The sequence below is a fragment of the Pleuronectes platessa genome, chromosome 14 (genome assembly GCF_947347685.1).
Source record: "Pleuronectes platessa chromosome 14, fPlePla1.1, whole genome shotgun sequence".
Lineage (NCBI taxonomy): Eukaryota > Metazoa > Chordata > Actinopteri > Pleuronectiformes > Pleuronectidae > Pleuronectes > Pleuronectes platessa.
In genome coordinates this window covers 15634498-15646995 of record NC_070639.1, presented here as the reverse complement: position 1 = coordinate 15646995, position 12498 = coordinate 15634498, and the positions used below count along the sequence as shown (strand labels likewise).

The 12498-nt window shown below is 43.5% G+C and overlaps 1 protein-coding gene across 4 annotated transcripts in view; it reads left to right on the top strand.

The window, feature by feature from the left end:
• abca12 (ATP-binding cassette, sub-family A (ABC1), member 12) overlaps positions 1–12498 on the top strand; it is an 80789-nt gene that overhangs the window by 43820 nt on the left and 24471 nt on the right. For all 4 annotated transcript variants that reach the window (XM_053439276.1, XM_053439277.1, XM_053439275.1 and 1 more), the window contains 13 exons: positions 349–685; positions 1522–1636; positions 2252–2581; positions 3073–3142; positions 3235–3369; positions 4054–4218; positions 4450–4633; positions 5281–5499; positions 6182–6378; positions 8738–8895; positions 9600–9833; positions 10011–10143; positions 11001–11247. In XM_053439276.1, coding sequence (XP_053295251.1) covers positions 349–685; positions 1522–1636; positions 2252–2581; positions 3073–3142; positions 3235–3369; positions 4054–4218; positions 4450–4633; positions 5281–5499; positions 6182–6378; positions 8738–8895; positions 9600–9833; positions 10011–10143; positions 11001–11247 — 2524 coding nt within the window. The remainder of the gene's footprint in view (positions 1–348; positions 686–1521; positions 1637–2251; positions 2582–3072; positions 3143–3234; positions 3370–4053; positions 4219–4449; positions 4634–5280; positions 5500–6181; positions 6379–8737; positions 8896–9599; positions 9834–10010; positions 10144–11000; positions 11248–12498) is intronic.

Genomic DNA, 12498 nt, shown 5'->3' with positions numbered 1-12498 from the left:
GGACATAGAGGAATGTCCACAGTAAAAGACATCAAAGATTGGTGCCAGCTCGTTTAAAATCTTAAAATCAATCCTGAATTTGACTGGAAGCCAGTGAGAGGCTAGTGCTGGTTTAATATGATCCCACTTTCTTGTTCCAGTTAGAGCGGTGCCGCTACATTCTGTAATTTGTCTTTTAACTTTGATCCGTGTCCCATCCACTAACCTGGAGAAGGCAGGGTTTTTGACCTGCACTGCAGCCAACCACTAGCTTGCCATCGAAGACATTTTGGCTTCCCCTTTGTGGAGTTGTCCTGTCGTCCATCTTTATAAACAGTCTGTGCAATGACATTCATCTTGTCCTTTAAGGTGTCATCTTCAAGCTTCCCAAAGATGACGGCTCGACCAAGAGCCGTCACGCCAGGTCTTCCTCCAACACATCATCCGGATCGTCCCTGCCCCCCCAAGTCAGCTACACCATCCGCATGCACATGGACAACGTCATGCGTACGGACCGAGTGCGGGAGCCCTTCTTTGTGAAGGACCCCCACATCCTGGCCAGGCAGACCTTGCGCTACAACCGGGGCTTCGTGTATCTGCAGGAGAACATCGACCGGGCCATCATCGAATCCCAGACCGGGAAGAAAGTCTCAGAGCCGGCCGTGCAGCTGCAGCCCTTCCCCTATCCCTGCCATTTGCGCGATGAGTGAGTCCCCTCAAATCCATGGATGCACATACATGTACATGTAAACAAATACGAGCCACAATTGAAACGTAAAGAAGCAAACGAACCCTGAGCGGACGTACAGGCGATGATGTGGAATAATCTATTCTCCCTCATTATTAATTTACCACCAGTTATTATTGGCTCCACATCAAGTGGAAAGAATATCCACTTTTGTTGTGCATTCACCATACATGTATACAACACTCAGACAGCCTTCAAGCCTTTAATACCCACTTGTAAAGAAAACCACTCATCTGTGCAGCACAGATATCCAGAATTAACTCGTGCATCGACACACAACGTTGTGTCTAATAAATCAGGTCGGAGCGTAATGTCTGTGCTCGGCCCCCGAGTGCGACTTAAGACGGGGCTGATATCTCATCTGCGAGGCGCTAGTGGGCCACTGTCTTTGGCTCGCTGCCTTCTGAACAACTGTAAGATACGATGATCCTCGCCTCTCTATCATTCTGATTTATGACTCAGCTCAGTTTCTGACATGATAGCCGTGAAATATGGGCGTGCGGCATTAAATATTCCAAACACTAAATTCCCCATGTATCAGCCCCCGAAACTGAAAAAAAAAAGCCAAAATTGAGAGGCATTTATTTTGCGTAAATAACACAAGGATCAGAACATTGCTGTCAAAAATCTCCCCCGAACCCTCCCTGGATGTTGCTCCCGCGCTCTGCATCTCTTCCCGTCTCTGTCAAGCTGGTGACTGAGTGATGGACCTTTTCATCTCCTCTTCTTGACAGTGATTGGATGTTCGTTTTCCCCCAGTTTTGACGAACGCCTGGCGTCTCTGTGTTCCCCAGGTACCTGGAGGCCATCTCTTTTGTCTTCCCGATCATGCTGATGTTAGCATGGGTGCTCTTCATCGCCGACTTTGTGAAGAAGCTCGTGCACGAGAGAGAACTGAGGCTGCACGAGGTAAGGGCTCAGAGATGATGAAATGCCCCGCTGTATTTTTGCATTCAGCAGGGACCTGTGGTTTTTTTATGACTTGCTGTTATAATAGGGTCGGCTGGTTGTGTTAATCAATCACTGACAAATACGGATTATTTCTGATGAGCAGTTGACGCCGGGAGAGACTTTACTTTTCTCTCTTAAACTTAAGCTTCCTCCTCTTTTCCCATTCTTATACTTCCAGACTGTTACATGTATTTTCTCGTCTTCACTGCTGTAAACGTTCACAGACACCAGTGAAAAACTAAAAACAAAATATGTATTCCTCTCTGCCGGCAACAGCCAGTGGAAGGAGGCTTCATTCACTTGGATCAATTACTGATTAGATTGATTAGACAGAGGGCAGAGGTCAAGATGACAGTGGCCTCACAAAACAGGTGTTTAGCTTCTTTAACATGACATCTCAAATCTGCCTTTAAGCTAGTTCTTCAACTTTTGACCAGTTGGAAGCAAAGACGATTTATTATTTATTTATTATATTCCATTGGTCAAAGGTCACAATGAAACTGTACTGTTTGGCGCATATAACCGTGGTTTTATAGACATGTTAAACCCTTCCTTTTCTTTATTGCCCTACAGTACATGAAGATGATGGGTGTCAACCCGCTCAGCCATTTCTTTGCCTGGTTCTTGGAGTGCGCCGCCTACCTGGGGGTGACCATCATCATCCTCACGCTGGTGCTGAAATACGGCAAGATCCTGCCCAACAGCGACGGCTTCCTCCTGTTCCTTTACCTGTGCGACTACGGCCTGAGCATCATTGCCTTCAGCTTCCTGGTCAGCTCCTTCTTCGACAAGACCTACATCGCCGGCCTGAGCGGCAGCCTCCTCTACATCCTCTGCTTCTTCCCTTTCATCGTGGTCATGGCTGTGGAGACAAATCTCAACTTTTCCCAGAAGAGCGCTTTGGTGAGGATACGTGTAGAAGCTTCAAACACCAAATAATGCAATTTACTCTGGAAGGAAGTTGAATTGAGGAGATAAGGAGCGCATAAGGAGGAAGTATTGTCATTTCATTTCATTCCAAAATGTTATTTACTCTATCCATCTTCAAAAAACAATTTTACTGATATCATTTGAAAGTTTTATAAGCACAGCCTCAAAAATGCCGGCACTGTTATGAGAGAGTCTGGATTAACAGTGGGTTTTGCCTTCAGTTGTTCCTCATCGGGATGTTGTATTGTTATTTTTGCAGTGTTGTTTGCGTCTAACAAAATTCTGTATATGATATTTTTGAGAAACTCTTTTGAAACAGCTCACTTCACACTGCTAGTTGTCAAGAGTAAAGATGAGGAGAATCACACATAGTCATTGTGGGATGAAGAAGATTCTTTGATCTTCTTTTATTTTACCGCTTCTGTTCCTGCATTCTGTCTGATTCTTCTCCTGTTTTCCCGCAGAGTTTGTTTTCCCCAACCTGCTTCAGTTACGCCAGTCAATATGTGTCTCGCTATGAGGCCCAAGGAGAAGGTAAAAACATACAGACCTCTGATCAGCATTAAAACACACCGGCCGAGTCCGTGGAACTAAATGTAACACTCTTCTACTATTCACTTCTTTAGGGATTCAGTGGAGCAACGCGTACACGTCGCCCATCGCCGGTGACTCGGCCTCGTTCGGGTGGCTGTGCTGGTTGATGCTCATCGACTCAATCCTCTACTTCATTATCGGGGCTTACATCCGCAAGGTCTTCCCAGGTAAAATACTAGCACCAAAAATCAGATGAAGGCCAAACAGTCCTCTTAAATTCAATCAAGCTACATTAAATTACAATAGTAGTTCCATAAATGTGCCAGACTTTTTATTTGAGCCTGCTGTTTTCTGATTTGTCACGCCACATTTTAATAATCAGCCCCAAATAAATGCTCCAACCCTCAAAATAACAAGAGATGTCTAACTTGGTGTTTTACTCTGTAGCTGCACTGTGTGGCTGGGTGCAGCTCAATTTTCTCACTTACGCTGTCATCCATAAAGTTTTCACCGTCCATTCAGACATGGCATGTGATGCAGATCTCAGTCCCTCTTAATCTGTTGCACGTGAAAGTGAAGCTCATGCACCCCCGCTCCTGTCCTAGATTGATGGAATTCTGTGGGAAATGCTGTAAAGAAAGTGGAAGAAAATTCCTGAATCCGCCCATTTCTTCAAATTAAAATATTCATATAAAATGAAAACATAGACTCCTCTGGGGAAGAAAGAAGAAAGCGATTGTCTTCGGAACAAAGAGGCCTGACACTCAAAATACTGATTATATTAGTATGTCAAGTCAAGTGTATATATAACTCGAAGCCAATTCGATGAAGCCAATGCAGCAGTTTATGAACTCCCGGGAAAACTCTTCATTTCTGTTTCATGTGTTGATAAATTCTTTTTTACCCATCAGGAAATTATGGCATCCCATGCCCGTGGTACTTCCCCTTCAAAGCCTCGTTCTGGGCCGACCTGTGCTGCTGCATTAAGTCAAAGGCTCAGCCGCGCACAGGACTCATCTTGCACAACATCATGCAGAGCAACCAGCATGATGTCTTCTCCAACGACAAGGAAAAAGGTGCGGACAGAAATAAAGACATTGTACTATCTTGCTGCAGATACTAATGAGCGATGCTGTCTCCTCCGGTGTTGTGTTTTGAAGCAAGAACATGATGTCTTCCTTTTCATGGTCTGTCATTTTTTTTCCCAACCCCTTATTCCATGTCTTTCTCCCTCTCCCTTCATTTAATACCTGTTCCCTGTTAGTTTGATTTACGGGCTGCCCTCTGTCTCCATTTGTTTCTCTCAGGCAAGAGCTCCCTTTCCTTCCGGGCCGGCGAGGATTTCTCTGAGCGGCCGGTGGGCGTCGCCCTCCACAGTCTCAGCAAGATGTACGGCGACCGAGTCGCCATTCAAAACCTCAACGTTTCCTTCCACGAGGGCCACGTCACCTCGTTGCTCGGCCACAACGGAGCCGGCAAGACCACCACCATGTATGTGTGCCACGATCTTCCCTAGTTCTGAGTGAATCAGCAAGATGAAAACAAACCCGTTTTCGCCGCATCATCTTTGAAATTTAATTTGTGCATCCCTTTAATCATCTCAAGAGTCTGCTGCTGACACTGAGATTGTTTTGTCCAAATCTGGCACATCAAATGAACCACGGCAGAGCTTAGCCTGCTTTGTCTTCATCAATGGGAGCACTTACATTTACATTTTAATTGTGACTCGTTTCGCTTACGCTCAGAGCAACGCACGACAAGTGCAGGAGAGAGAGTGAGAGCTGACTGAATAAAAAAGAAAAGAGAAAGGAAAACCAAGAGGGAATTATAATCATGAACAAATCATCCCAGAATAGAAAGTAAGAGAAAGTAGAAAAGGGAATGGAAATACAAATCAATTTTCAACCTTTTTCTGTCCCAGGTAGCAAATATGAGCAAAAGTAATTTCCCAAAATGGCTCATTATCCAGTAAATTTATTTTACATTTTCAATATTTCCCTAATATGAAACATAAAAAATCAAAACCTCCTCAGAGGCGGTTTTTAATTAATTCTACAGACTCGCCTTTATTCACCTCGTTCTAAATCTGTCAATCCAGTTCTGTGCCTAGATACTAAATTATCACTGTCTGTGCTTAGGTCTCTCCTGACAGGTCTTTTCGCCCCAACATCCGGCACAATAGAGGTGTACGGTCGAGACATGCAGTCCAACATCGACGACATTCGCAAGGAGCTGGGCGTGTGCATGCAGTACGACGTCCTGTTCGACCACATGACCACCAAGGAGCACCTGCTGCTGTACGGCCAGATCAAGGCCCCTCACTGGTCGAAGGGGGAACTGCACGAGCAAGTCCGATCGTAAGTGATCAATCATCCTCGACATGTACCGCCATCACTGGGTCTTTAAGATGACATCAGGGTTTGTGCATGATGCAGTTTAATCTGTCGAGTTGATTTGGTTTACGCCTCGACATCACACAAACAGCGTCCGAGGGCCAATAAAAATAAGAAATATTGACGGAGGCCACGAGAGTTTAACAGCCAACATTAGCCAGTGCTCAAAACCAGTAGCCGGTTACACCAGGGAAATTAAAAAAGTCTCCAAGTAATGTTCAGATATGGTCAGCGTCAGATTTTATGGCCGTACTTACTGTAATTTAAAGTTACATCCAGTGCGAGAATACCAATCTGTGGTAAGAACTCAGTAACTGTTCCAAATTGCGTCTCAAGAGTTGTGAAATAATTCAAGAATATTGTAATTTTCTTTTTGACTGGCATCGTTTTTGGTGAATTTATGGGAGCAAGCACGAGAAGAATCTTTTTTCATTCTAAGCCGCATGTTAAACCCTCCAAGCTGCATCATAGGACTATCTCTGCAGGTTTTGTGTGAGACAAGAGGAGAAGTAATAAGCCTGAGCCTAAAGCCGAACCTCTCCCCTGGTCCCTGTAGTTCAGAAAAGTCTGATGGAACTGTAATTTAATCAAACTGGGTTGTAATGCATAGAAAAAAACGTGCTTTTCATTGGCTTCCCCCCCCCAGGACCCTAGAGGAGACAGGCATGTACGCTCACAGACACAAGCGGGTGGGCACCCTGTCGGGCGGCATGAAGCGCAAGCTGTCAATCTCCATCGCCTTCATAGGAGGCTCTCGCTTGGTGGTTCTGGATGAACCCACCACAGGAGTTGATCCTTGCTCGAGGCGGAGCATCTGGGACATTGTTATCCAGCACAAGAAAAGTGAGTCTCACTAACACACACACACTCACACACACACAGACACACACACACACACTGAACAAAGCCATCCTGTTAATTTGAGTTCACACAATCTCCATGGAACCCCAAGCTACACCTGCTCTTAGTACTCTAACCTCTTACCATTGCTGTTACCTCTCGTTTTATCATCTTTATGTCATCTGGGGTCCCTCATGGCTCGATACTTGGCCTGATTTTATTCACTTTGTATCTTGCCTCCTCTTGGCCATATTATTCGCCTTTTTAACACATTCCACCCTTTTAACGCTGACGAGTCCCAGTCTTATTCTCAAACGCTTAACAGTCTATTCATTCCCTGCCCCGCTGCCTTTCTGCCATCAAAGAGCAGACGCCTCTAATGTCTCAAAACTGAATACAGATCAGATTGATGTTCTAGTAATTGGTCCTCATCATATTTCAGTGGAACACTCCACCCTTTCAGACCACTGACAGCTATCTTAAAACATGAAGTGAGAAATCTAGGATGTTCAGAAATATTCTTATTAAAGCCAGACATTACTCCTTCGTATAAACATAGTTGGAAATTTGATTTCATTGTGTCTGGTATATATTTTTACAAAGACTAACACTAGACCTGGAGAACATACCTTTCCAGTCATGATAACATCACAATAGTCGAATTACAAAGCTTCTAAAGTCTAGTCTACCTGTATGTCTGTCAAAACTGTGTCCTTCTGTTCACACATTGTTTTATTTCTAGTTTTCTATGAGGGGAAAAAAGTTTAATATGGTCAGTTACAGTTTCTACTTCATCGTAAGTCCAGCAAAATAAATCTTTGGTCTGACTTTTCAGGCTGTTTGTCAGTCGTAGTATTTTCTGTAGCTAAGCAACTGCCTTATTCTGCAGAATAGACAAACTGTTTCCCGTATGTGATCAAGTGATGTGTGTTGTCATTTGTGTTTGCATGGACGAGGAATATTACTGATACATAGCAAAACTCTTGTGTGGTTAGAAAGATTTGAAAATACTGCTTTAATACAAAAGTTTAGTCGTATGTATGTAGCCAAAGTTTACCTACCTATTTATGCAACACCAAGTCAAGTAAAATTAAAAGTTATTCTCAGCCTAATACAAGCTCACAAAAATTGACATTGCCCACACACGCTCACATATGATACAAACTACTGTTTTCCCCTGAAATCACTGAAAATACAGTGAACCTGAAAAATACCATGTTGGGCTTTTTCCCTGTTCAGGCTTCTTACTGCAGGTCCAGTATATAATTAATCTCAGATCAATCCAGGGGAAACTTTTTCCTTATGTTCTCTCCGGGGAGCGGCAGTAGACTGCAAGGAGAGCGCTAACTGTCATATAGTGTAATTGTAGATGTAGGAAATGTCCTGTTTAATTGGCCCAGTCTATGATGTTAGTGGGAGTTTGGTGCCAGGGGAATCTTCTTCAGAAACTTTGTGCATCACTTGCTGTTTGCGCGGCGGTTACTCACTGATGATTTGTGTGTGTGTGTGTGTGTGTGTGTGTGTGTGACACAGTGTGTGACACAGTGTGTGTGTAGCTCGCTCTTTGTAATGTCTGGATTTTAGTTTGCTTGTTTGGAAGTGTGCAGTGTGGAGATCCAAAATACTTTCCCCAAAAGACTTCTAAACATTGCCTCTGTGTTGTTTTTTACTCTTCTCGTTGCTTAGAATAGAATGAAATAGAATAGAAAGACTTTATTGTCATTGCACAAGAGAAGCTGTGGCAATTTACAGAATGAAACATTTTTCAAATCCAACCAAAGATACAAATCAATAAATACAAGACAAATAACTACTTAAATATTAAACATGAATTCACTATGTGCACTACACTGACAATGAGTCACTGGGTTTTCATGTAATACAGTTGTTTGATATTCACACCAGACCCGGACTTATGCGTTTGGCTGATAAACTAAACTGAGCCTTTTACAGACACATCTGTATCTGTCTATTATGTTGACTGACATGAACACTTTTATATCAGTGAATAAACAATGCAGAAAATAACTACTTTGATGTTTGCGCTTTAAAAACACGTTTTAATGTTATTAGTTGAAGTTCTTAATATTTGGTTGTATTTGTTTTTTCTTCTTATTGATTATAAAGTTAACAATTAGCCTCAATTACTTCTTTGTAGTGAGGGTTTGTTAAAAACATCTCGGGAATCAGTTTGATTTATTATTTTCTTATAAATATCAGCTGATTTTTACTCATACGTGTCTGCTTCATCTTCCTCTAATTTCCCTAAAGCTTCAGTTTTGGTTATCTTTTTTGATCCGGGATTGTTATCACGATGCAAATACACGTTCTGCATCATTTCTTTGTGTCTGTGTCCTCACAGACCGAACCATCATCATGTCCACCCACCACCTGGACGAGGCTGAGGTGCTCAGCGACCGCATCGCTTTCCTGGAGAGGGGAGGATTAAAATGCTGCGGCTCCCCCCTCACCCTGAAAGACAAGCTGGGTCAGGGCTACAAACTCACCCTCACCAAAAAGGTATAGCTCCCTCCTCAAAGTCATCCAGTCACCCTGTTCGGCTAAAGCACTGCAGAATAGTCATAATAATAATTATACACGTTTCTCCAGTAGAAAAGTGGTTCCATGTTTTACCAGAAGCAAGAGACAAAGTAGCTGCTTATACCTAATGCATTTCATCCAGTTGTTTTATCAACAATAACATAATTTGGATTGAGCAGAGGCAGAACAAACATTTCACAGTGTGTTGTAATGGCAGAGCTGACTTACTCATATGTAAATACTTTTTGTTCGGCTGTTTTCCTAATGTAGGGATTGAAATTTTTTTTTTTTACCCTGCCTGTTGGATGGCTTCTTTGTTCATCTCGACAAGTAAATAAATGAAACATTTCTAGACGTCTGCACTCTCAGACGGGCAACCGGATTCGTCTGAGATCCCACAATGTCTCTCTTTTTGAAAATGCTGGCCTTGTATTTTGATCAAACCAAAAGTTTTCTTCAGTATCTCGTTAAGTTCTGAGTCTTCAGTCTGTTTTGTGTATCTACAGTATTGTTAGTTATAACCATAGACTCTATGTACAGATGGATGTTGCCTCTCTATTTCCTCTCACTATAAAAAAATAAAGCCAAATTTACCCGGAAACGAACGCTGCCATCTTGTACATTCGGAGCCACGACATACGGTTTCACAAAGAGTCTCTGTGCTGCTCCTTTTCTATCTGCAGCTGCAGAACCTCGAGTCTGAAGTCATCGACAGCGCTGAACTGAAGCACTTCATCCAAGCCCATGTACCTGAAGCTCGGCTGAAGGAGGCCCAAGGGGGCGACCTGGTCTACTCGCTGCCCCCCTTCACCTCAGCCAACGCCTCCTCGTACCGCTCCCTCCTGACCGCGCTGGACTCCAACCTGGACGCCCTGCAGCTCGGGGGCTATGGCATCTCTGACACCACCCTGGAGGAGGTAGCTCGCTCGTGCACACCCACACATAAATACACATGGGTTCAAACTGCAGTCAAAAGAAGAAAAAAAACACTCACGGCTGCAGAGTTACATTTTTATGTTATAAACCATGAGATTGAATTAAATAGTCTCTCGAGCAAACACAGATAAGTGGATGTGTAGTTGTCATCTCTGTAGGTCTTCCTCCAGTTGACTCGTGACAACGCCGATGCTGAGAGCGTCCCCCTGTCAATCTCTGAGAGCATTTCTGACTCAGGGTCTGTGGACAGCTTCCCCTCAGACAACGGTGAAAGCCTCGGTGATAAGATCAGTGAGTTCCTCTTCCCTTTCAACTATTCTTTCTGTCAACTGCACACATCTTGGAAAATGTTCAGAATACTAAGAGATACTCTTTTTTTTTTTTTTTTCAAACTTGACCCTAATATGAAATGACTCATTATGTTACACTGCAAAGTCTGATATTACTCTAAAAAGTCTAGGAAACGGATTGCCTTGTGCCTGTGTTAAGTAAATCTAACTATTTGTCTTGAGTTCAAACTTAGATTTAGCATTTGCTCAATTTGTCAAGTTGTTCCGACTAAAGAAGGGAAAGTGAAGTTAATTTGTGTTACTTAACTGAATAGCATTGTTTATTTAGTAGAACTTAAGAAACTAGTTGCCTTAGATACATAAAACAAGGAGACAAACATTGAGTAAGATGCTGCATTAGACTGGGATTTCATAAAGGTGATCAATTCAAGAAGGGAAGTTGATTTATTGAGACTTGCTCAACTTTGTGTTTAGGAACTTGGTTTATTGATGTTCTCATCTATTCTGGCAGTCGTTAGCTTCAATCAAGGTCTCAAAATAAGTATTTTACATCATCTATAATGTGTAAGAACTAATATTAATTTATGTGTACATCATTGTCTTGCGTATGTTTGGAGGCTCGAACCATCTGAACCCAACACACTACAATACCAATGCTGAATGGTTCCTGTACTGCTTCTACACTCTATAAAGTGTATTCAGCTGCCCTTGTTCTGCATCCATCTTTATCTCCCTGTTAACCTTTAGCTTACAGTATCTTAGAGAGAGACAACAGGCGTCATCAAGTCAATACATCAGAAAGACAGTAAATGCATCAGTATCCAAAGAATAAAACCGAACCTCTCCCGTGTGTTTCAGAGCTCACCGGCTCATCCACGCTTTCTGGCATGGCTCTGGCCTGGCAGCAGATGTCAGCCATCCTGATCAAGAGGTTCCACCACAGCCGCAGAGACTGGAAGGGCCTGATCGCCCAGATCCTGCTCCCTGTTCTGTTTGTGGTGTTTGCAATGGGCCTGGGATCCATTAGGAGCGACCTACAGCACTATCCTGAGCTGGAGCTGAGCCCCGCGCTCTACAACATCGGACCAAGCTACTCTTTCTTCAGGTCAGCTCTAGTGGCAGGAGGAATACACAGTACATACAGCCAAGCTAATCAGGGTCTTTATGATAAATCAAAGCTTTCAGTTCATTTGTCATGGTCAGAAATATCCCACTGTGACTCAGGCGGAAACAAATCAAAAGCGGTTCTTATCCGAGCAGAATTTGAAGTTTCTCTCAGATTTGTCTTTTGAGTTGGACCCAAGATGAACATGAATCTCTGAGAGTGAAGATACTTCAAAAGGTCAATAGTACAGTTTTGGTAATGAATGTGCAAACTGGTAACTGGGAGTCTGGTCCGGGGTCAGTGCCAGGGTCCGGTAATGATTGTGACTGAGAACAGGCAAGTAACTGAATGCATTAGGTGTCCAAACAGTGAAGGCATGGTGAAGGCTGTTTGCAGGTGAGGAGGTAAATGGATTCTTAAGCATGGTAGTAACAGAATAACCTCACAGTCAGAGGAAAGCTAACTAAGAGTTGCGTGTGAATGTGGCCGTCATGTTAGCACATGATGTGACAGAATAGGAGCCAGGACATTGACAGTGTGGATATCCGCCCCGAGCCCACAGGCCGTGTTCCCACAACATATATTGAAATGATAAACAGGGTTTGGGTCGTGTTCGATCAAGTTGGCTGGGTTATCTACTTGAATCATTTTTTTACATTGCAATCAAATTCAGCTCGGGGTGGGTAGAATACATGTCAGCATTTTTTAGGGGGGCTAGGATCGAAAATTGCAGCCCCCATTGGGCAGTAACTGTGGTGCAGCCAGAAGGTTCCCAGTTTGAATCCCAGCTTGGCCTTTCTGTGTGATTGTAGAGTTTGCATGTTCTCCCCGTGTCTTGCCGGGTTTTCTCTGCGTGCTTCCACTGAAATATAGGTTGGGGTTAGGTTATACCCTGAATTGATAGTAGCAGAGGTGTGAATGAGAGTGTGAGTAGTTGTTTGTCTCTGTATGTTGGCGCTGAGATAAACTGGTGACCTGTCCAGGGTGCAGTCCGTCTCATGTCTAACGCCAGCTGGGATCGGCTCCGGCTCCCCCACCACCCTCAAAGGATATTGATAAAGAATGGATGGATAATACACACACACACACACACACACACTCACACACACACACAAGTAAAAGACTAAGGGAATAAAAATGGACAGCGGCGGCCACTCCAATGAAAAGATTCCTTTGTTGAGACCGTGGAGGCGCTCGCCGCAACACTTCTATCTGAGCTTGATGAAACTTTGATGAGGGGGTTGATGAATC